Here is a 24,747-nt window from a genome sequence, read left to right as displayed (position 1 = left end):
GCAAATACTTGCATGATTTTAGGTAGGCTCATAGGGATATGTTTCTGGTCTCATCTTCATTTCCATCCTTTTTGTATTAATAGCTTATAAAACTTCTAGAAAATCAAACCCCAAAATTTGCAGAAAAATAACACAATGGCGCACAAAAGGCACCTACTCTGTTAGCTTTTTTTCCTTCACCTTGAATTCTTTTTTCCTGATATCATGAGGGGTTTATTTAGAGTGAAAATAAATGGACACCCATTTTGGTGACGGTGGAAATAGATCTGATGAATCCAAATTTAAGTACAACTGAAAACCTGATGAATTACTACAGGAATGAAGGAATTCCCTATTTTTTCGATTGCTGAAAAATGATTAGAAAAATATTTTACTCAAAAGAAAAAAAAAAAAAAAAGCAATGAACCCCAGCCCCAAAAGATGCTCAGCCAGGGAGGGAGGGAGAGCGGCTCGTCCCATGCATCCTGCTGGGGTCGGCGCACGCGGTCCCGGCGGGCAGGACGGCGGGGAGTGCTGGTTTCATCAAGACATCCTGACACCTCCACTCTTTGTTTCGGTCGGGTCCTGTGTTTCGTATGTCCCTGCTCGCCTTGCTGGCAGCCTTCGGTGCTGCCTTTATCTCCAGGAGCAAATCCATTCATATGATAACTCTATTCATACCCTGACAGTTTTTGATAGTTCATTCTCCTAACCCCAGTGTGTTTGCATGACCAACACTCAAAATTATTCCTCTGTCACAGAGAAACGATTAACCCCTTCGGCCCTAGTAGTTCAAAAGTGAGCGGCGGGATCATGCAGTCAAATTTCCTTCAAAAAGAAAAAAAACCCCATGTCCTGCCCGTGTAGATGTGCAGTACTTACGGTCATAAATAACCGCATAAAGGATGTAACTCCTTTATGGATCAGGTCCAGCCACACCAATAAAGCCTAACGAACTGCGTTTGGCCCAGGGATACCATCCAGAAAGGTATTCAACATTTATCTGAAGACATCGGCAAAGGCAGACCCATCCCTGCCTTTAATAATTCGTTCCAATGGCTCATCAGCCTTAGCCTTAAAAAACTAGACCACTCTTTTCCCTAATACAAATTTGCCTGGCTTCACCTTCCGGCCATTTGTTCTTGTTAGGCTTTTTTTGCTAGATTAAAGAGCCTGCATTTTTCTGCCATGAAAGTACGCTGAGTGCAACCGGGTGCCTTGCACCCCTCGTGGGCACAAGAAGATTGGGCTGTGCGGGTTCCCCTCTCTCACATTTTTTTTCCTCCAGCCCTGGTATCATGGTTGTGCCCGTGGTATCTTCTGCTCTCTCTCCAGTTTCTCATATTTAAAATGCCTTAACCATGTAAGTGAGTGGCAACAGCACTGGCTGCAGCTGGATAGACCAGCTCCATCCCAGCATCAAGGGTGAGCACAAGTCACTGGATCCTTCTTTAGATGAAATACCTTTTGTGTTATGTACCTCCCATACAGTTTTTAAGGACTTGTGATATTTCATTACTGGTGGCATGAGATATTCAGCCTGTCCCCTCAAACGTTTTTAGTATTGGTATTTTTGTCTGTGAAAATGTTCTGTTTTAGAAAGCTATTTTTAAGAGAGCAAAGTAATTGCCTTTAAAAGAAATTAATTTGCTTTAAAAATGTCACTGGGGTACAAACAGCTAAGCATGGTTTAGGGTGGCCAACTGGTGTGAGAGCAAAAGACGTCCTGAGAGAAATTAGGGAAAAAGCATCTGACAGCCTGAAAAAATGCCATCCAAAGCCCCTTCAGATAATCCAGATAAGTGAGCACATTTGCAAAAATCCACATTTCCCTAGTGAATCCTCCAGAGAGGATAAAACTCACATCTTTGCCCAGGACTGGTGGGATGCAGAAGTCAGTGAGGAGGGCAGGGTGTCTTTTTCGGGGTGCTGTAAGGTTTGTCCTGCTGAGGGACTCACAGGCTCTGCTCCAGGCACAGGTCCGCCTGAGTCGCTGTGGGTGGCATGGGAAGCGGCTAGGAGCAACACCAGGGAATCCCAATTTCAGGCAGGAAATCTACAATATCCAAAACAGATAGGAGACAAGTGAGCTGGCATGCAGTGTACGAGGGGGGAGTGGAAGCGCTGAGATGCTCTGGGATAAGGACCTGGGATGGCGTTAGGGGCTTGTCTGGCATGAGCTTCGACAGCAGAAAAATGCAGCAGAAGCCAGAAACTTCAGCGGCTAAAGCTGAAAACACATTTGTGTCTATTTTGCTATACCTAACGAATGTGAGAAAAGAGAAGAGGGAGTCAGGGCTGGTGTGAGAACACCGCTACAAACCCCTCTGGAAAGGGCTTCCATTTCCCCAAGTCTGTACCACACGTTTTGCTTACTGCAAGCAGAATAGGTGTATTTTGTGTTAGAAAACTCTCCTGTATATTTTTAAAAGACTGTCACGATATTGTGTTACTGGTGGCATGAGATATTCAGCCTGTTCCTGAACCTGGGACTGAAGCTTGGCGGAAAGTGGGAAGTCCTGGTCCAAGTGCAGGTACATTACCTGTTCTTTGAGCGTCTGGGTTTGGGGACACTGGTCAGGGATGCAAGAAGCTGTCCTTTGACAGTGTGTGGGTTGAACGAATTCGGTCTCACAGGGCTTTAGCCAAATGAGATGCCAAGGGGTGGCTGTGCAAGGTGCAGGCTCCTCTCTGCTGATGGACGAGTCCGTGTCATCTTGCCGTCCCTTAGGCTGGGAACATTGTGATGGAAAGGACTCGCATGACTCCCAGATGGCCAAATCCAGACCTGGGAACACCAGGTCTACAGAGGTCTCCTCTGGGCCTGCAGGGACCCTTCAGCTGCCCTCAGTGCTCCCCAGTGCCTGTCCCCTCCCCAGCCTCACTGCGGTCCTGCTCCCTCCCCTGCTCACATCGGATGTTTCCATGGAATTTCTTGCTTCTGTGACCTTTTTCACCCCCCCATCCCCAGAGCCTTCCCACCTCCTCCTCTGCCTTCTGCCCTGAATTACAACAAGCCTAGCTGCCCCTTGAGCCCGAAATAGCTCCTTCCCCACTGGCACGAGCTCCTGGGCTGGGGGTGTGGAAACCTGTGCGCACCCCTCGCTCTCAGCCTCAGGTCTGGCCCCGTACACCCTGTCCTTGAGCCCTGGGACAGCACATGTCCTTTAACATTTCCAGTCAGTTATTTATGTCCAGCTGACCATGCACTGTTTTCACTGAAACCTGCATGTGCCACGGTGCCGCGATGCACACCAGTACTATCACCCCCTGCCCGGCGATGGGTAGCGTGTGTGCTTTAATTTGAATTGCCTAAGCCTGCATGCCGAATTCTCCCTGGCTGTCCCACTGCACACGAGCATCAAACTGAGTAGGAAACACGAGCATTTTACATCTCTATTTTCTCACCTAGATTTCCGAGAAGGAACATTTTTTTGTTGTTTGGCTTTTGATGTGTTTTTTTTTTCTGGGGAAAAAATGCTGCCCTGTAATTTCAAGGTTTTTAGCTTTGGAAATACTTTATTCAAGGTGTTTTGTTTTGTTTCATTTTTTACATTATTTCAAGACACCTCAGTCCTACCACAGGTTATGCTCTTGCGCTGTGCATTATCTTACTTGATATCATGCAGGGTCTGGAAGGATCAGGTTGATCATTTTATTTTTAAAACCTGAACTGGAGCTTTTTGTTAGCACTGATTGAACAAACAAGCTTTCTTCCTACATCAAAGTGTCTTCTGCTCCTGGTACACTGAAAAGGGGTGACCCTCTGGGCAGTCCTTATGGGCATTACCGCTCCTGGTGCATTACAAAATGATATAAAATTAAATACAGAAAGTTCACAGCAACAATCTGGAGGTCTGAGAAGAAATCCTGAAATGGGAATTAGGGCACATCCAAAAAGCAGCACTGCTTTTTCACGGCAATTGTTTGAAAATGTTTCTTTTTTTTTTTTTCAGCCTGATTATGGCATTTCCAGAAATGTGGAAATCCCACGTTCCTGCTGGATTTGGTGACATCTTTTATATCTACCCACAATGCTTTCCTAAATTTCCTCTCTAGGCAGCTGAGGCCAGCGGGTGCCGATGCGAGCACCATCCCCTCTGTGTCCTTAGTACGTGCAGCCTTGTGGGCAAGCAGCGCTTGACAAAGAGTGACTGGACCCGGCCACCAGTGCAACGGAGCACTGGTGTGCAGCACCCCACTGTCGCGGTGCCGACCTGGATCCATGGGGCACATCCCCTGCTCACAGCTCCCACATGGGAAGAGCTGACTTCCCCTCTAGGCTTGCTGCTTTTACCGCAAAGCCCCAATGATTTGCCTCGTGTGTTGGTGAATAAATTACTATTTTTCTTTCTTTAAAGATAAATATTGTCCCAGGGAGGGGGAAGCTGAAAGTGAAGCATCTCGTCCCGTCCCCCCATGATGCTCCGAGGCCAGTAAGACACAGCTTTGTTGCTCAGCATTGCCTCCTGAGTTGGAAAGGTCGTGGCTGGCTATTCAGCACGTCCCTGGATTAAACGGTGGGACACAAATAGCTGACCCACCCCGGCCCCACCTGCCCCTTCAAAGTCCTGCCTGAGATTATGGGAAATGAATGCTGCTGCCCCTTGTTCCCCTCCTCTCAGGGAGCCTCTCCCCTGCCCCTTTCCCATAGCCCCACGCTCTCTTCCCGCTGCTGATAACCCTCCCTGTGTTGTTCCCCCACCGAGTGAGGCTGGAGCTGTGGGGCCAGTGTGGGGTGTGCAGATCTGCATGGGGCTGCGGGGGCTGAGCCTACTGGTCTTTGGGTAGCAGGGAGCAGGAGCATCTAACCGGGCTGATAAGAGTTTAATTATCGATGCAAAAGGCGTTGCATGGGGGGAGCCTTGCTGTGAATCTTGGGAGGCCTTTGAAGTTGTGATGGAGAGGAACTGAAGCCCAAGGGAACAGGGCTGCTCCCACTGACCCTTCCTCCCCACGCCTGTGCTACAAAGCCCCTGCCTGGGAGGGAGACAGCGGAGTAATTAGAGTGAGGACCGCAGTGGGTTAACAATTAGCAAGGTTGCTCAGAGCCCTTCTTGGTTCCCCACTGCTCTTTTAGAGGCTGGGGCTCAGCGCATCCCCCAGCGTGTCACCCCTGGGCTTGTCTTACCACCCCACCATGCACCCCCGGGTGGGCTGAGGGTCCACAGGCTCCCCTGGGCTGGGCAGCCATGGCTCCCATGGCGCCGTTCCCGAGCCCAGGATGCTTGGATGTGGGACTCCAAGGCACCCACGCCTCTGTTTGTAGGGATGTAATACATCCCTGAAGGAGCTGTGGTCACCAGTGCAAGTATTGGGAAGGGTTTCTAAACGCTCACTCTTTATGCAGCACAAGAGATATATGGACCCAGGCAAAATGTACATCCCCTAGATGCTAGTCCCTGCCTCAGCTTCCTCACTCATCTCAAGCAGTGTTTAGAATTTGGTAGATATCGTTACCAATATGAATACAGATATGGACATGGATATAGATATAAAAATAAAGATGTAGGTGTAAACTATACATATACATCCTATACATATGCATATACATACACCTAGTCTTCAACTCCTGCATAATCTATATGTATAAGATTGCAATGTGCACTACTCATGCAACATTACACGATGCAACTTTATAAAGGAGTGAGTAGGTCTGCCTTGCGTAAGACTCTGGCTCAAGACCCCAGTTGGCACTGGGGAAGCGACCTGCTCGCTCCTAGGTGCTTCCATTTGAACGGGCAATCAGGCTTGACAGCTTTTCCACCAGTGTGAGAATTTCCCCTGACACCTCCTGGTGTTTTGGCTCAATACGCCGAGTCAAGGCCAAGGCACAGAATAGGGAAAATACAAAATGGTGCTCAGGAAAACAAAATGGAGCTCACAGTTTGAGACTGATACGTGCAGACAGTCCATAACATCAAACAGAATTGCCCAGCTGTAGGAGAGAGGTCTCCCAAACAGGCACGTTTTCTGAGAAACATTTCAGCTGAAAGAGGTCCTTTGTGGCGGTCTCACTCACCCTCCGGCATCAAGGGCGGGCTCTCTCTGAACATCGCCCCCGTAGAACTGACACAGCCAGGAGATCACCTGCAAGGGGCTGGACAGGGCACTTGTCACATGCGATGCGGCGTTGGTCTGTAGCCTTTCCCTGAAATGGACGGTTGGGTTTCAGGAGAGTATTGGTCTCCCCACATTCGAGCACAGCATGTAATAGTGCTGCTAGAAGGATGCTCACACCCACAGTCATGTGTGCTGTACCGTGAGTTAACGCAAGAGCTTTTGGACACGCAATGCCTTTGTGTTTGTGCAATAATATATTATCCCCCCTCTGCAGCGGGCTTAATGTGTAAGACTCCTATGCACCCGGCTGAAATGTGTGCTAAGGAATGAAAGAAATAACTTAGCCCTCTTCCTGCAAAGAGGCATGAGCAATCTGCTCCATGGGCATGTTGCAGGGAATGCAAGCTTATCTAGTTATTCGTGCACTAAAGCATCTGCAAGGAGATGACTCCTTCCTCTGTATGAAGTTTGGTGACAGCCACATGGTCCACATGGTGGGACGGGGTATAGCAAGCTGGCTCCAGGTCCCACACACCACTGTGCAGACAAGCCTGGGGTATGTCCCACCATGCCTGCTCCGATCTCAGCATCGATCCCCGCAGCACGATGCTCCAGATGGACCCCAGTCCGTGCAGGCTCCTCGTGCTGCCTGGAGAGCAGCGAAAGGCAGCCACGTCCATCACTGAGCATCTCAGCGTGGGAAAGAGGGTGCAGAGACCAAGGCAGGGGGGAGAGAGGGTCTGCGAAAGCGGTCTCCTCCCTGCAACCTGCCTGCTGAGAGTCACCGGGACCGTGCTCCTGCACTGTGAGCAGGGAAACTCCCGAGCCCGGGCTCCTGCTGAGTGAATTACCCAGGGAAAATAGGCAGAAAATCTTCAGATTAACAATAACAAATAAAAATGGATTTGAGATCTCTGAGGTAATTACTCCGTGCTGAGGGCAAGGGGCCTCTTTAGCACTGGGAGCAGCACCGTGCGGGGAGTGGAGGGGCTCGGCCTGCTGTTGGGCCAATGAAGTCACACAAGAAACCCTGGAAATTCTTTCAAATTGTTCTGCTAACATTAATAAATGCCTCAAAAGCTCCTAATCTGCTCTGTCAGAAGCATGACGTCTGGGCGTTTCACAGCCAGCTCACGTCTGTGCTCCTCTCTCCACCCCCTCTCCTTCCCTGCCTGGTAATAGTAAATGAAAGTGGCACCCGTTCCTCTGGCTTCTGGGACCAGCATCATGCTGAGCCCAGCCTCTGCTGGGGCTGGAGCTGCTGTGCTGATGTGCCCCATCCCTGCTGCAACAAGCTTGTGCCTTGCTCTGAGACCACCATCCTCCAGAGTCCAGGGGCCAGCTGAGACCACGTGCTGCAGCAGGGATGGTGCACCAGGTTGCCTCAAGGTCCAGTTGGATGCTGCTCAAGGGTGAAGAAAAGCAACCAGCATGGACACAGCATCCAGTGTGGGCTTGACCTTACTGGGTGGCTGCAGGATAAAGAGTGCTGGGAAAAGCTGGAGGCACTGTAGGTCCCTGAGGGAGCCTGGTGCTCATGAGGGTGACGAGACACGGGCGCGCTGGCGTCGGTGCCTGCTGCACTCACTCCCAAGGGTCAGGGCAGCTTGCTGGCACCCTCTGCCAAGCCTCCATCCCTGTGGATCTGTATCCTGGAGCTGGGGCTTGGGTTTCTTCCCCAGGTGCTGAGCAAGTCAGGGTGTTACCAGGCAGTGGCAAGGCTCTCCTCTGGCGGATGCTGTGGGCTCTGGGTGTGGGGCTCACGGGCAGCAGATGACACTCAGGGGCAGCTCACCCTGTGCATGCAGCAATGCTGTGGCATCCTGCTTTCCCCCCCTGCTGACACTGCACAGGTTTCCACGGGAAGCTCCTGAGCATGTTCAAAGGCGTTCTCGCCTCTCCCCTGGCAGAAGCTGCTCCCCTCTCCTTGCACATTTGCCTGTGTCTCGTCGTTAAGCCAAGCTCCTAGTGGTGGCAGGGCTTTTGAAGGGTCGGCTTTGATGGGCCTCCTCATGCAGCCTATCCCCCACGGTCTGGCCTCTGCAGTGGGGTGTCAGCCAGGACCGTGGGGGGTCACTTTGTGCTGGAACCGGGCACTGCGGTGCATAATTACAGCAGCTGCTGGAGTGCAGACTTTAAACTGGTGATGCTAGACGGGATGTGAGCCTAAAGGGCTTGGCAGAGCCTCCAGAGGAGAAGTGTCTGAGCGAGGAACAATGCTCCGGTTGCATCAGTGTCGGCCTGTGGTGGGACTCATGGAGAACCTGATGCCTGGAGTTTATTTCCCCAGCTCCCCCTTGCTTTGCATCCCCTCTGACCTGCTCTGCATCCTCTCCGACCTGCTGTTTGCAGCCCCCTCTCCTCCAAAAGGACATGTTGCTCTCAGTCCTATGGCTAGGACTGATAGAGCCCCACCCCAACTCTACCCCGAACCAAGAGCCCTGGGGAGCACAATATGTTGCCACCCCCTCGCTCCATGTCTGCCTCAGCTGCAGCCAGGCAGGTCCCTGGAAGCAGCCCCATGGATTGATGGGTGCAGGGGACAATGAAACGAGTGGGGTGCGAGGAGGGGTCATTTGTAGTAGCTCGGTTCCTCGCCCCTCGGGGATGGGAGAAAGATTTCTAACGCAGTATTTTGCTCCTGTGTTTTCCAGTGAACTTGCTAGACACGTCAACTATCTCGGGGGACTGGGGCTGGATGACTTATCCCTCGCATGGAGTAAGTATGAAGCGGCTGTTGGTACACAGGGGACCCCAGTGGGATGGGTCACCACGGGTCCCTATGGGCAAGGTGGATGGACATCTCAGCCCCAGGCTGGTGCCTTGGTCAGTGCTGATGGGGCAAAGAGACCATGTCTGTTGGGAAAATGCCAGCCTAAAAGACTAGCAGTGGGATGCAGCCAGTTTGGAAATGCTGTTTAACTCTCCATGTCCCCTGGTAGGGACCAGGTGGTCACCAGGTCCTGAGCTTTGAGGGAACTGAAGAGCTGGGTCACCGCATGGGTGCTTACGCTGAGAAGCATCTTGTTCCTCGCTGCACTGTGGGAGTGTCAGGAGGAACAGCCCAAAATGACTGGGAAGCTCTCAGCCACCTGTAGTCAGAGGAGTTTGCTGCTGGAAATGGGCAAGAGGGGCAGGGAGCAGGTGTTTTTTTATGGGGAATGGGGATGTAAATGCACAGCCCTGCAGTGTGGCTGGGAGGGATGTAGGGGTGGTGACCCTCATGTGAGCCTGCTGTCTCTACTGGCTGGATCCTCTCCGCATGCTCCCTTCACTTGCATTTCCACATCCAGGTTTTCCTGCTGCAGCAGCTTTCTGGAAATTGTGAGTTTCAGATGACAGCAGTGACCTGGCTGTAAGGATTTTGCTCATTCATTTTCTGAACAGAAACAATCCCATAAATACACACAGGACCAACTGCAAGGCACAGTGGTGCTTGCTGCATGCACAAAACTGGGGTGCCTACCTGGCTTTCGCTGCTGTGTTGATTTTTCATGTCCACTCTTTTTCATCCCCTCTCTGAACTAAACAGTCCTAATCTTTTCAATTCTGCCTCCTACAGAAATCTTCCCAGGCCTCTAATCATTTTCATTGATCTGTTGCTTGAGACTTTCAGTCCCCGTGCTGTTTGAGCAGGAGTGATCAGAACTGTGAATTCATAATAATAACAATGATCAGATTTATATCAGAGATTATTATATATGTAAATATATTAAATCATTAACTCAGCTCTAATTTTAGCAGTTAGCTGTTGCAATGATGACTATCCTGGAAATGTAATAGATTCAGAGGTACAAGGTCAGAGGGGACTGCAGAACTAATGTGATGTGATCTCCTGCATAAATACAGGCCTTCAGACCTGTCAATTCACTCGCATCTCAGAAAAGCCCAGCTTTTAGAAAAAAACATCCTTCACTACAAAATTGCCAGTGGCAGTAAATCCTCCAGGTCCTGTAGCGATGTTGTTAACAGGTCACTGTTAAAAATCCATTGCTACGTGGATTTGCCTGGCTTCAGTTTCCAGCCACCGGACCCCCTTCTGCCATTACCTGGATGAGCAAGGTGTTGTCCTCTTCATGGTCATGCACAGGCGGCCCTCGATCACGTGGATCCCTGTCCTGTCACCCTGCTGCTGCCATCTCATCCCGTGGTGATGTCCTCAGGGACTTCCATGACTGGTTAAGGTGCAGCATCCTGTATTGTACGTCTGCAAATCCAGGGGATGAATCCTGGGTCCTGACCCATTAGGGCTGTCAGGTTTAAGGTGTTACGTGACCATGGGGTGCTGGGACTGGCTCGCAGGGCAGCCACCGCTGTGCTGCTCTCTTGCACTACAGCAGACGCCCAGCAGTTCTTCACCAGCAGCCCAGCAACTCCTGAACCCTAATACGTGTCTGAAGTCTCCAACTTATTAGTGATGTTTATTAAGAATAGTTAATACTGGATGCCAAAAAAGAAAGAGAAAAACAAAAAGACTTGTATAACACCTAATGCCAAAGCCACCTCTTGGACATGCTGCTGTGTCCTCCTCCAAGTCCTAGGTAAGTCATGGGGTAACACCAGTCTTTGCTTACCTTGTGCTTTTGCCCAACTCCTGGCCTTGTTACCGAGAGGACAACCATACAGCTGTGTGAAAACTGTCTTGAACACCTTCAAGGAGGGTGCCTGGGTTTTGATGTGATGTTCTTGCACAAACAACTTTGCATATCTTTTTCTAGCCGGATGTTTTAATGGCTCCTTTGAATGCTTGCCTGGACTGTGGCTCTTCCTCCATGGGCCATCGCATCGCTTCATCCTGAAAGAGCATCTCATCCCTTTACCCTCCTGCTGGTCCTTCAGCTCCAGGTGCTTTTTGATGTAGATTTGCACTTGGATCCAGTTGCCACCACTGAAAAGGAGGTGGGATAGGGTGCTGGCAGATGCCTCCTGAGCAGCCCCTACAGCAGGATTCAGATTCAGGTGGGACAGATGCCAAGTGACTCACAGGCTTGGTAGCTTAGGTCCACGTGCCGCCAAGCCCAGTGTGATCTCTACTCTGGGAAAGGGACTGAGTTTGCTTGTCACAGGAGTTCTGCTGGTGTCCCTGGGACTGCCCCTGCCTCCTGCGGCATGCTGTGACTCTGGCAGCCCTGGGCTGGGTAGAGCCCAGCTGCTGATGTAGTATGGAGGTGGTGTACTGTGAAGCCAGATTTTATTTGAGGTCCCTTATTTTTGCTGCTGTTTCCTTAATTCAGATACTCCTGCTGGAAACACCCGTGGCACTGCCCCCTCAACCTCTCACTATCCTCCCTTGCTGGCTGTCCTGCCTGAGCCGTGGCTGTAGCGTGCGCTGGGTGCCGGAGGGTGCAGGATTGCCCTGCAGTGTCACATCCGTCACAGCATCCTCCTGCCAGGAGACAGCATTGCTGACCCTGGCTCCCCAGCTGAAGTCAGGCTTGTTTTTGCTTTACCCAGGGCTACCACATGGGTGACAGCGGGGACATGGGTAGCTCTGGCTGGGTCTTTGCATGGTGCTAACCAGCACAGAGCTCTAGTCCCCAGCCTGAGGAGCTTAAGAAGGGGACTTGTGTCTGCTAGCTCAGTCCCTAGTGCCCTATGGCTTGCTTTTCCAGCACCTGCAGGTCCTGTCCTGTCCTGTCCCACCTCTCTGGCGGCAGTCTCAGAGGTTTCCTCTTCTAGACTGGGAGATCCCAGAGCTGCCTGCACAGCCCCGGCAGCGGTCCAAAGCATTAGCAGTGCAAACCTGGAAGGGTACCAGTTGCAAAGTCCTGATGCTTTCATCACACCTGTGGGCAAGGTGAACTTGCCTCACAGGAAGGTTTTTTTCCCTCTCTGGATTTGCTGTGGCCAGCAAGAGCAGAGGAGGAAGGGGCTGGGAGCAATGGGCACAGTGGGGGTCAGCAGCAGCATTGGCCCTGGGGAGCGTCAAGCCATCAGGGAGGCATGCACGGCCTGTTTTGACATTTCCTCTTGCCAGACAATTAACTGAGGGGTAATTGTCTGTAATTGCTGCTCAGGGGTTTAATTGCATCCCCCCCTCACCTCCACCTCAGAGACACGTGCAGGAAGCGGAAGGGTCACGCAGAGCATCCCTGTCCTGCAGGCTGCGGCTTCTCTCAATTATAACTTCAAAGGGCTCCCAGGAGCTTTGCAGCTTGCTCCATCCCCAGAACAATTCCCTTTGCATTGAAAATTAAACTCTTATCAGTGCCGTCAAAGAGACTGCCCCTTCCCTTTGTGTGCCTCTGGTTTCCCAGCTCTCCTTGCCCCAGTGCCCCAGTGCCCTTCTGTCCCCTCTCCTTGCTTGGCACGTGACCCACTGGATCAGAGGGAGCCTGATCGGCCCCTTTGCAAATTGCTTTTCTGCTGACTAATTAGAACGCTGATGAGATAAGTCAACATATTATTAATAATTATTGTATCGTCTACTTTGATTTACAAAGTCAAACAGGAAATGATTTTGTTCAGACACAGGGTATCTAAGGAGCTTGAATGATGCCTTGCAAAAGCTAATTATAATGGGAGCACCTTAGGTGGCGGAGAAGGGCCCCCCCATGCTGCCCACGACCTCCCCGTCTGCCCCCCACCAGCACCGTCATGGTCTGGCCCCAGAGCATCCCCCTTGCTGCACGGGCTGGGCTCAGCCTAGAGAGCTGGTGGGCATCTGCCTCCCAGGCAGCTCCCCCAAAGCCCAGCTTGCTCCATGTTGGCTTTGCTGGTGGGAACACCAGGAAAGACCTTCAGAGGTGGTTTGCACCTCCCCATCTCTGCGCCTCTGCTCCTGGTAAAGGGGCATATCCTGAGGCCCCTGGGCACAATTAGCCAAGAGTGCTCTTCCCTCATTCTGCAGTAGCTCAGAGAGAAAACTTGCAGAAAGGCACCAGATTTGCTTAAATAACCAGCTGAGAGCACAGACGACGCATTTCTGCCCATAGGATGGTCTCTCAGCAGTGTTTGTGCACAGGGACGGGGATTTCATGCTGGTGTACAGTGCTACTGTAAACGCCCCGGGACTGAACTGTTTGCAGAGCAAAGCCTAAAGAGCAGGGGATTTTTTTGCCTGGCTCTGGTCCTGCAGCCAACAACCAGGCTTGGATGAACCCCATCTGACACACCAGCTCTGTTACAGAGCAGGGTCTCCCTTTGCCCCAAGCCCACCCTGCAAAAAAACTGTCCCCAGCCCAAGCTGTGCTGTGTACTTGCCACTTCGTCCCTCTTCAGGGTCATGTCTTTCTCCTCAGAGCACCAAAAGATATCGGGGGTCTCCCATCTGCCCAGGCCATCTCTTCTGCCCTCCATCACTTTGATGTCTTTGTGCCATTTCTTGGGTTTCTCTTCCAATCAGGAGCCTCTGCCTGGATCCAGGAATACCAGCAAGTTACAGGCAAGCTGCGGCGAAACTCATTTTCTTTGGAAAAAAAAAGATGGGTAGGAATGGAACATTGAAAAATAAAGATTTAGACTAGCAATTGAGATAAAAGCTCATCTCCCGGTGCTTGTTCAGTAAATGCTGGGCTATTGCTAATTCCCCAGACGCTGGTCACTACCAGGAGTTAATCACCTGCAGTGAAACTCAGGGTAGTTAACTGCCTGACAAATCCCTCCTTAGCCACAGCAGTGACTGATTTCATGGGGATTATCTCCATTAACGCCTCCCATCTAATGATTTATAGCTGCAATAACGTCCTTCTCTTTTTTTTCTCTCTCAGTGACAGTGGTGTGAGGGACCTGGCAGCTCCTGGGGATGTGCCATAGCTTAGTGCTTGCTCTTGGAAGGAAGGAAAGTGCTGGATGTCTCAGCAGCAGCAAAAGCTTTGCTATGCCAGGCAGACCTGGCATCCCTCCTGAAGCTGTCCCAGGGCTGGGGAGACCTTAACCCTTGGGTCCCTCTGTGGGCAGCGCAAGGGTGGTGGGAGGCTGAGCTGAGGCGTGGGGGACGTGGTCTCTCCTTGCGTGTTCGCTGTCTCCGCTCCTCCTCCTTCTCCTCCTTCTCCCCACTCTGCTGCACCACGCAGGCCCTGGGATACTTCTAAGACCTTGCTTAGCCACCCAGATATCTGGTGTTTGCATCTTTCGCCTTTCATAATCTGGCAAATTTTTTTATAACTGGTGTTGACTTTAATTTAAACTATTAGGCAAGCCCCTGAATACAGATGCAATCATGTCCTGCCCGTCCCCCCAGTGTGTGCGCTCACCACGTTAATTATGATGTCCTCATTTCCGTCTCACTGGGGGATCTTATCGCAATGATGGGGGCCGGGCTGAGCTTCGTTTAATGAAAGCAACTTCAAACCGTAAGCCGAGAGCAGGTGATGCCAGGAGGCTGGGTGTGTGCACAGTGCCTGTGCTGTTGAACCGAAGGTACCCAGCGTCGGAGACTCCTCTCCCTGGCCATAAGAGCCTGTAGTTAAGGTGAAACTGAAAAACCCTTCACATCTTGGGGATTCCTGAAGCAGATCCCTCCATCCCAAATGCCCGGCAGGTCCTGGGGCCTGGCAGAGCTCGTGGGACCTGTATTGCCTTGTGGGATGCTGGGAAGATGCACCTGTGGCATCCGAGCCACCAGTTCAGGTGGCCTGCCTTCCCTCCATGCATTTCCACCGATGGCAGAGCACTTGCCCTGTAGGCCAGTGGTACAGGTGTGGTGTTTTGGGCTAGTCTCAGACTGGGATCCCAAGGCGCTATGTACGACCCTGGGAAAGAGCTGACAGTCCAGCTGCTGTGCAAAAAAGCCTGAAGTTTGAAAGAGCGATGCTGCAAATGCCAGCCCTCCAAGTTCTTCCCTCTGGTCAATGCTGACTATTGCCAGTGCTTGGAGACGGGCATTTAGCTCCCTGCTTTCTGCCAGCGGTGAGGACGCTGCCAGCACTACGGTCATGAGCACTGTCTCCTCTGCCAGATTTGGGAGAGAAGTGAATGTCTGGAGACCCAAAGCAACCACACGAGCTGGAGGCCAAGGCATTTTGGTGCACACAATAACCTCATATTTCCCTTGCTGGATGCTCCTGGAGAGTCCTGAGCCTCACAGACATTGCAGAGGGATGCTGGCTGTGCATTGCAGGGAGCATCCTTGCTCGCCACCCTCAGCTCTGCCCTTGCCCCGTGTGTCTCCTCCCATGCGCAGCTCTGCCTCACTTCCCCCCTGGGGAACTCAGCAGAGAAAAGACAGGAAACAGATGTTGTGTTAATTTGTGCTCGATTAATTTTGACAACGACTTCCACACCCTCCGCAGCGCCGCAGTGTGTGCACACGTTAATGCAGGAGCGGGGAGCTGGCTGGCTCCCGCTGGCCCCGGTGCAGGGGTGTGCAGGGAGCTGTGCGGTGCCTGCTGCTGCACACACTTCAGGGCACCCCTGTACCCCTTGGCCAAGTGGTAGGAGAGTATCCTGGGTGTCACAGGACTTTCTATGGGCTCATCTCTGTGGTTGGGGAAGCTGAGGCATAACAAGAGGGGTGCTGCTACTCACCCCTCCAGTAAAACACACAGGTAGCCTGGCCCCTTTCCATGTTGTCCACCTGAGTGCTGGGGTGCAGAGCAGGTCTTCAGTGATCCTAGGACCTAGGATGAACCTGGGCATTTCTGGAATTCAGAAGACAATTTTTTTAAAAGAACCAGAAATATTTTTCTCTCCTGGCAGTGGCTTGACTTTCACACCCTTTGCCAGTATATTCCCCTCTGAATGAGCTTTTGTTGAAGTTTGGACCTGGAGCTGCTGCCTTTTCCAGGTTGCTTTAAGCTCTTTAGGAGTGAGAAGCAGAGTTTTCTCCTAAATGTGAGATGCTGGGGGAGTTTTGAAGATGTACATCACCAAAATGACTGCTCTGCACCCTAGCCCTAGCAGAAGGCACAGCAACACCTCCTCCCCAGGAGCTGCAGGTCGAGGAGGTCAAATGAGGGAGGACTTTCCCATCTGAGAGGGGAGAAGGGAGCAGGCTGTCTTATAGGTATCATGGATAACCTCTTTCCAATATCTCTTATGCTCTGGGGGTGTGATGCCCTCCCCTAGCCAGGTTCTGCCACTGCAGTGTGGTGGCCACATAGCGAGGTGGTTGGGTGCCTGTCCCAGCAGATCTGCATCCTTGTCAGCTCCCACAGTCACTGGGGTGAAGTCTTCAGGCTCACCCCCTCTGAGCTGAGCATCAGGCTCCTTCTCTCTGGGCTGCTGTTTGTTTTGCATCTGTAATGAAACACGGATCACCACTTGCATAAGAAAACACCATTTTTGCCCTCTCAGAGCAAGCCCGGGGTTTATTTTAATGTACTTGCAATGCTGCTTAAAAGATTTGTTTTCCTGCTCTGTGCATCACTGCAGGAGCTTTGCTTGGCTGCCCCAGCCCCCCCAGCCAGCACACAGGCAGGCAGGGCACGCACAGCGCTGAGGTGGGGGGCTGCTCCCTGTCAGCTGCCTTCAGCAGTGCAGGCAGAGCCGGCAACCCGAGGAACAGAATCATAGAATCATAGAATCGTCAAGGTTGGAAAAAACCCTTAAGGTCATCGAGTCCAGCCGTTAACCTAACACTGCCAAGTCCATCTATACCATGTCCTCGAGCACTGTATCTATCCGTTCTTTAAATACCTCCAGGGATGGAGACTCAACCACTGCCCTGGGCAACCTGTTCCAATGCTTGACCACCCTCTCGGTGAAGAAGTTTTTCCTAATGTCTAACCTAAACCTCCCCTGGCGCAGCTTGAGGCCGTTTCCTCTCATCCTATCACTTGTTACTAGGGAGAAGAGACCGACCCCCACCTCGCTACAACCTCCTTTCAGGTAGCTGTAGAGAGCAATAAGGTTTCCCCTCAGCCTAAACAACCCCAGTTCCCTCAGACGCTCCTCCTAAGACTTGTGCTCCAGACCCTTCACCAGCTTCATTGCCCTTCTCTGGCCACGCTCCAGCACCTCGCTGTCCTTCTTGTAGTGAGGCGCCCAAAAGTGAACACAGTACTCGAGGTGCGAGGAAGGTGCAGGCAGGGAGGTGCTGAGGCTGTGGGGGGAGATGGTTTGGTAGGCAGAGCAGCAAGTGCTGCAGGGGTGCCAGTACCTTCCTCAGCTTCTGTAGGGCTGTGTTTGGGGCTGCCCCTCACAGCTGGACTTAGGCATGGTGGTGGGACTCAGGCATCTTCAAAGCCTGTTGTTAAGTCCAGGGAAAAGTCAGAAGGTTTGAAGTCCTCCTCTGTTGCTTTGCCTCCTCCTCCTTCTCACATAAGAAGAATTCAGAGGTCCAGACCCATCCATGGGGGACATGATTGGTGTGCCTGATTTGGACAGGGATGTGAGCTGAAGAGGTGGTGGGAAGACCCCAGAGAATGGAAGGTCTGTGAGTCCTGGTGAAGGGTTGGTGGGGTTGGAGAGGGTGGAGAGGGGGACATGCGAGGCAAGAGCAAGCCCCTAGAAGTGTCCTGTAGCCCTCAACAACTAAGTTCAACTTGCCTCTCAGCTAGGGAGCTCATTTGTATCCAAAATGTCACTACTTCTTCTCACTTCTCATCAGTCAAAATCACTTAGCATCCCTCCCTTGGATGACACAAATGTCCCCATCCTTCTAAACTCACCTAGACCATGCTTCTGTTGCAATCCTACTTGCTGCAACCTGCTTTTGCCCAGCATCTCCTCCCCAAGCTCACCCTGCTGCCACTGCTACACTGAATTTCAAACCCAGAGCTGTCAAGCTGTAAGCCCCGAATTCCCAGAGCCAGCCCCCAGTCCAGCCTCTCAACTGGGCTGAGCACTGTGGGCTCACACTGAGGAACCACACTGACCTCACCTTGCCTGGGAAGAAGGGGGCTCTCAGCCCCCATAGACCCCCATTTCTTGCTGGAAGTCCTGTGTTCACTGCATGCTTCCCCTTCACCCCATGATACGCACCCCGAAACTCATTCTCCAGCTGGAAAGCGGCTTGTTTAATTTGTGCATGGAGATTGCATGAGCCAGAAGAGACCCAGGTGAGCACCATGCAGGTGCCTTCCTGCTGCTGCTGTGCATGGCAGGTTGAGCACCAAGAAAAGGGACTTGCAGACATGGTCTGGAGGATTTGGAGCCCTCCCGAACACACACTGCCATCAGTTTCTTCCATCAGATCAGACTCGTGCAAGCATTCCTGTCTGCGAACAGGGGTGCACTTCACCCAGCTCTGCCTCAGGGTGGGCTGTGAGAGTTACTGCCCAAATTAGTGCTGGGTAAAGTCTGCTCATCCTCATTTTCCTTTGGCCCATGGCAGCAGTGATCTCTCGTCCAGATGCAGCTGCAGGAGCAGAGGGAGGTTATCCCTGGGTGGGTGATGGCACGGACTCCTGCATGCGCCATGCTCACCCAGTGTTTGGGGACATCTGGAATGACCTGTTCTCTCTCTGTCCCACAGTGGGATTCAATCAATGAAATGGATGAGTTTTTCAGCCCCATCCACACCTACCAGGTCTGTAATGTCATGACCCCCAACCAGAACAACTGGCTACGGACCAACTGGGTTCAACGGGACGGTGCGCGGCGGGTCTATGCAGAGATTAAATTCACGCTGCGGGACTGTAACAGCATGCCAGGTGTGCTGGGCACCTGCAAGGAGACTTTCAACCTCTACTACTTGGAGTCTGACCGGGACCTGGGCACCAGCACCCGGGAGAGCCAGTTTATGAAGATTGACACCATTGCAGCTGATGAGAGCTTCACCAACGTGGACCTGGGGGTGAGGCGCCTGAAGCTGAATACAGAGGTGCGAGGCGTGGGGCCACTGAGCAAGAGGGGTTTCTACTTGGCCTTCCAGGACATAGGCGCTTGTATCGCCATCGTTTCGGTGCGGGTATACTACAAGAAGTGCCCGGCAATGGTGAGGAACTTGGCGTCCTTCTCTGAGGCTGTGACTGGGGCGGACTCGTCCTCCTTGGTGGAAGTGCGGGGAGAGTGCGTGGGCCATTCAGAGGAGAGGGACACCCCCAAAATGTACTGCAGTGCTGAGGGAGAATGGTTGGTGCCCATCGGGAAGTGCGTGTGCAGTGCTGGCTACGAAGAACAGCGGGATTCCTGCATGGGTGAGTCCCTGCTTCTTGCTAGCGGTGCCTGCAAGGGGAGGGATGGCTGCAAGGGGATCTTGCCTCTTTGGGGAAGGGCTGAGGACAGAAGCCTGCTCACAAAAACTTGGACAGCCAGCCTCTGTGGAGGCCAAGGGCTGCCCAAGCCTTTGCTGGCCAGCTTCATGCCTCCAAAATGTGTCACTGGTACCACCAGCAAGCTCCTTGGGAGATCCTGTGAGCCTCACCATGACAGGTCCTGGTGTACAGGACATGGCTTTGGGATGAGGACTGGCTTTGCAACAGGGGCTGGCATTGTGACAGGGGCTGCCCTGGCTCCATCTTGCTCTACTGTGTAGCGTGTGGCCTGGAGGTCCCAGCCCAGTGCCCCCAGCAGCTCTGGTTGGTGCTGAGATCTCTGCTGGTGCACTCCAGCAAAGCACAACTTGATCTCTCCAAAATGCCCCACCGCTTGCTTCACTTTGGCAGGGGGTTTGACAGTGAGGAATGCAAAAAGAAAAACACTGAGCTTTTATGAAACAAGGTTATCGTGTCCATCCATCACCCCTCCCCGGGGCTGCCGCAGAGCACTGCCATCCGGGGGTGCAGAGAGCCTTCCCGGGGGCCCTCTGTGCCGCTGGGCAGACGTCAGGCTGCCGACTGTACAAACTGCGATAAGGAAGCGGGGTGACCAGCAGCAGCCATGCACCAGGCACGGGGATGTGTGTGTACAGAGCACAGTGCTCGGGACTCCCCATGAGAGCCCTCCGCACAGATTTGTTTGCTCTTGGTTTCTTTATGGGAGGTGTTTAGGGGAGCAGCACAAATAAGAGCGTGGAGTTTTTGTTTGAGTTTTGTGGAAACGTCAAGTGGAGCATTTGTCTTACGGAGACTTGATGCAAGGTTAGGACGTCCGACGCTGGACTGGAATGCATCCAGGTGCCTCTGGGACCCGCGCCGGCCCCGGCGGGTCCCCAGCTATGCAGAGTGGGAAGGACAAGCAGAATAAATGCTTCTATTTGAAACTACTCCAGCCTGCGACCATTGATTTGAAAGTCATCCTGGGATAGATCTGATAATTCAGAAAGGATCTTCTTCTCCCACATTAAAGAGTGGGTGCTAAGTGTGCACGGGGTCAGGCACATGCTACCATGGGACATGGCACTGTCATGGGCTGCCTGGATGGCTGCTCCCAGCCCTACGACTGCAAGGAGCTGTGAGTTGGAGATTTGGTTCAGAAGGTCCAAACACCCCTTCCCCGTATTCCCCCTCCTATGGTCCCATACAGCAGGCTCTGCCCCAGGAGATCACCACCTCAAAGCCTGGAGGCTGAGGGAAGCCCTGGCATCAGTTTTGTGCTCAGCCTGCCTCATTTTCCTGTGTTTCCTTGGACACATTTGTCTCTCTCCTGAGAGCAAAGCTGTGGGAGAGCTCCTTCTCTGCCCTCCTGCCCTTTTCCAGCGGGATTGCTCCTACCCGTAGGCACGTCACAGGAGGAAGCATGGTCCAGCCTGCCTCCTCCGCTGGGGTGGACACAGGCAGAAGCTGGCCCTTCTGCATGCAGACTGACTCAGACCCATGCTGCTCAACCAGCAATGCTCTCGGGTGAAGATCTCCAGGCCTTGTGGTGTCAGAAATGTCACTGACTTTCTCTGACCTCAGTGTTGTCTCGCCCTGCTGCCTTCCCTGTCCCATTTCTCCAGCTCCTAGCACAGGGAGTTTGATAGCCCAGCATCAAGTGAGCAGGGGCAGCACCTCCTTCCTAGCATCTCCTTTGGTGGGTGGGTGTGGAGCAGGAGTACATATATTTACACACGAAAACAAACAGATGCAAATCTCTGATCTAAGCTTCTTGTGCTTGATTGGGGCAGAGTTCATTTTTCACAGTGAAAAGTGCCTTTCCGGAATGATTTATAACCCCAGCGGATCTGTCGGAGTTGGAAATTAGCCGTTTTAATTGTCAGGCAGACAAAAGCAGGATTCCAGTGGCTGTCGCCCCAGCAATTTTTCATTCTCCGTCACAGGGATGAGATGATATAAATCACTCCTTGTGGCCCTAATAATCTTTCTATAAATATCAGGGAAATTCATTTTTTGCTTGGGGGGAAAAAATTAGAGAGAAGATACTTTGCCTCTATGGCGGTGTTTAAAATGTGATTCCAAATTAATTTCCTTCCGCCTTTCACAGCTGGACGCCTTATTTGTCAAAGCTAAAGATGTTTGAACAGTGGAGGTTTCTCCCCCTTCTCTTCAATGTTCATTTTTCTAAGGACCTGCCAGAGTGATGGAAGACAGCTCAGGAAACCAGATCATGGCCAGAGCTGCTCCCAGCCCTTCAGAGGAGAAGGAAGGCTGTGTGTGCCACAGAGCTGGGAAGGATGGGGCGAGGTGGGACGTGGCGTAGGAACCTCGGGAACTTCTCTGCCTCTTGTCCCCTTTACTGTCAGCCATCACCTTGGATGCCCCTTTGTTTGGGCAGGAGGGTGGTGGCTGGGATCTCTGACTCCTTGCACTTACCCCAGTGGGATCCATACATTTCATCTTGTTGTGATGTCCTGGTGTTTGCCATAAGGATGTGAGGGGCAGTTTCCATGGGACCGGGGGGGGCAGATCTCAGCCCAGGGGTACTGGGGTCAGGACCACACTAAGGATGCCAGCTAGCCTGGCATCAGATGTGTCACAGCCCTGCATCGCACAAGACATTTGTCCCCCGTATCTGTGCCTCATGCATCTGCCTGATTTATCTTCAGAGGCACAGGACCCCCTTTTCCAGCTGTGGCTGGGCACGGGTGTTGCAGTGCCTTACTGGGTGGGAACCAGGTTTGAGCATGAATTGCCACAGTTGCTGATGGGGTCCTGGGGTCTGCCAGCTCCTAAAATTCCCAGCTTCTAGTCCCACAGCATCTTCTGCCACAGCCCCCCCAAGGATGAAACCCCTCGGGGTCTCTCTCCCAGGGCAGCACAGCTCTGCTGCCCCACTCGCTTTTCCCCTCTGTTTTCAAGGCTTTGAAGGACTTTGCTTCCCTAACCCGCATCATCCACAGCGAGCCTCAGATGTGCTGCTCTGTCCTCCTTGAAGTGTATCAGTCCACAGCAAGACATGTTAGTATCTTACACACAGCAAATAGCAACTGCTCTGCCTAAATAGCAGAATAAGCAATAGCATAAGTGAAAAGGATCTGTCCCAGCAATTTATCAAATAAGAAGACAATCAGCATAATTCACCTTATTTATATGCAGCTGCTGTACAGGACAAATAGAGACTAATTTCAATAAGGTCAGTGCAATTAAAGAAATGAGAAAGGGGAGCACTTTAACCCTGGGTCTGCTTCTGTAGGAAGGGAAGAAACCCACAGGCCACCTCCTCAAACAGCCGTGAGGCTGGGAGCCGGGACGTGCATACCATGTCCTGTGGATGGACGGAGAGGTGGACGGGGAGGCTCAGGCAGGTGAGGAGAGTGGCTCTTCACCCACACCCCTCCTACCAGCCCTGGCCAGCCCCTCTTTGGGGAGGGCTGCTGGGCTCCTGAGCCACCACAGCTTTGGGGCTGTGGCCCTTGCATTGGGGTCAGCCTCTTGGGGCGGATCTGAATTATTCCTTGGGTTGTGCCTGTCACCAGGTATCAGTGACCAAAACTGGAACGCTGGGCTAAAATCTGTTTAGCTGATCACGAGTTGTACATCTGCAGAGAGTCGGTTTGGACCATCGGTGGCAGTGCCATGGCTACGGATCACAGTGCTGCTCTCTGGGAGCTGACACAAACCCATCCATCCAGCCAACCGCCAGCCACAGAGACCTCCAGGAGTGCAGAATCTCCCAGGAAGCTTTTTCTTTAATGAACAAATGAAAAAGGGTAAAACAGAAGGGACAGGCCCTCTTCCCTGCTGTCAGAGCGGGTGGATGAGCCTTTGGCAGAAGTGCAGTTCCCAATGAGCATCTTTGTGGTATATCCATGGATTTCAGGAGTGGGACTTGCTGTTCAGACATTTTTGTCAAAAGTTTGGGACCGGGCATCTTAGCCTATGGATGTCCTGATTGCTCTGGCTGCTTTCCCTCTGTGGTGCTCAAAGGCTTCAGCTTGGCTGTTGCCTTTGGCTGGAAAACAGTGATGAGGGAGCAACAATTAAGCAATTGCTGCACCATCAGCCCATTTGCACGTGTGGACGGGTGTTTGTAGCTTGCCAGGGCTGAGAACAGCTACCGAACAGGGGTCTGATGTGTGTGGCTGAGCAAGGATCTGGCCCTAGGATAGACTTTACCCAGCTCTGCTTAAGCTTGAAAAATGGCCTCTGTCCTCTGGACAAGAAGAGAGGGACTGTCACTGCTGGGACCCTTTCCCCTCCAGCTCCCAAACTGAAGGAGAGATGGGAATAGGAGAAGGACTGCTGGCCCCTCATGGACAAACCTCTCTGCTGCTGGGCTCTCTTGTGCCTCCTGTAGCACATGGCTGGTGGAAATGGAACTGGAGAGTCTGGTTAGCAATCTGGAAGCCAGTTAATTTTTTCCAGTTGGTGGGATTCATGTTGATGAACCAATCAGCAAATTTAATGTACCTTAAACCTTCCTCGTGGGCAACTTTAATCGAGCAATTAAAGCACCACGGCATTGCTAATTAAGAGGAGAAAATACCCAGCTTGGTAATTATGTGCTTGTGAATACAGTTTTGCATCCATGGACCTTTATGAAGAAAGTCAGCGGAGACTGACTTTCCAGCTTTGGGGCAAGGTGGGAGCAGAGCTATACGGTGTGAGAGGAGGGGAAACCCCATCCAGTTGCACCCCATCACCCATGTTCCATGCTGGTGGGCACAACCCTGGCCACAAAGGGTCAGGGTAAGCCCTAGAAACACCAGGGGACAAGATGACACAGGTGAAGCAGGGGAAGCCAGGTCAGATACACGGACTCCAGCTGGGCTGGGCTGGGCAATGACCTGCAGCCACAGAAGCAAACCTTTGCAGCTGTGTGAACAGGTATGGGCCAGATGCTGATATTGGAAGGCGAGAAAAAACGGAGACATGCGACCTGATCTCCTTGGGCTTGGGCGTGAGGGGACAGACCTCTTGCCCAGTGCATTGCAGGTGGGGATGCTGCTTGCCCCTGGATACCTACCCAGGGAGACCACAGCCTGTGCTCCCTTCCTTCAGTGCAGAAGGGATGGAGGAGCATGCAGGCAGGAGGAAAGATATGCTAGTGGGTTAAGGGAGCCCACCAGAGCCTTGCTCTATTCCTTTCTCTCCCCGAACTCCTTATCGCTTTCTAAGTCAGAAATGCTCTGAGCAGCCTCAGGCTTCTCTCCCCTTTTTCTGCTAGCAGTGATTTTTTTCTCACCTGTGTATGAACATCGCAGAGGAACCATGAGCTCCTTGTGTTGTGTCTTCATGTGAAACAGCCAATACAGGCTACTCGTTTGGAAAAAGGACATTGGTCTTGCTGGGCTAGCTCCAAGCAAAACCTCTTTTTCCTGGCTCTGAGCTACATGGGGCACCCAAAAATGTGCCTGGGGGCACAAATGTGCCTCCGTCAATCAGCAAACATGGGATTTCAGTGCACCCATTGCCAGGCTGGGCTCCACCTCCCTTAGGTCCTGCCTGGAAGCATACCTCCCGCATACCAAGGTGACAGATAAATATAAGCCAAAATACCCTGTCATTGCAACTCCAAACAAACATCTTGGAATATGTTTCGCATTTCTTTGCAAATCAG

General features: G+C 52.2%; 1 protein-coding gene across 1 annotated transcript in view; it reads left to right on the top strand.

The window, feature by feature from the left end:
- The window catches only part of EPHA8 (EPH receptor A8), a 51,009-nt gene that overhangs the window by 3,946 nt on the left and 22,316 nt on the right, over positions 1-24,747 (top strand). Inside the window, exons 2-3 of the mRNA XM_087755794.1 lie at positions 8,697-8,761; positions 18,401-19,064. Of these exons, the coding sequence (XP_087611920.1) occupies positions 8,697-8,761; positions 18,401-19,064 (729 nt within the window). The remainder of the gene's footprint in view (positions 1-8,696; positions 8,762-18,400; positions 19,065-24,747) is intronic.

Source organism: Nipponia nippon, unplaced genomic scaffold, assembly GCF_047370975.1.
Source record: "Nipponia nippon isolate SJK-2023a ecotype South Korea unplaced genomic scaffold, ASM4737097v1 scaffold_19, whole genome shotgun sequence".
Taxonomy (NCBI): Eukaryota; Metazoa; Chordata; class Aves; order Pelecaniformes; family Threskiornithidae; genus Nipponia; species Nipponia nippon.
The sequence above is the reverse complement of the archived record's forward strand: the minus strand, read 5'-3'. Positions and strand labels throughout refer to the sequence as shown.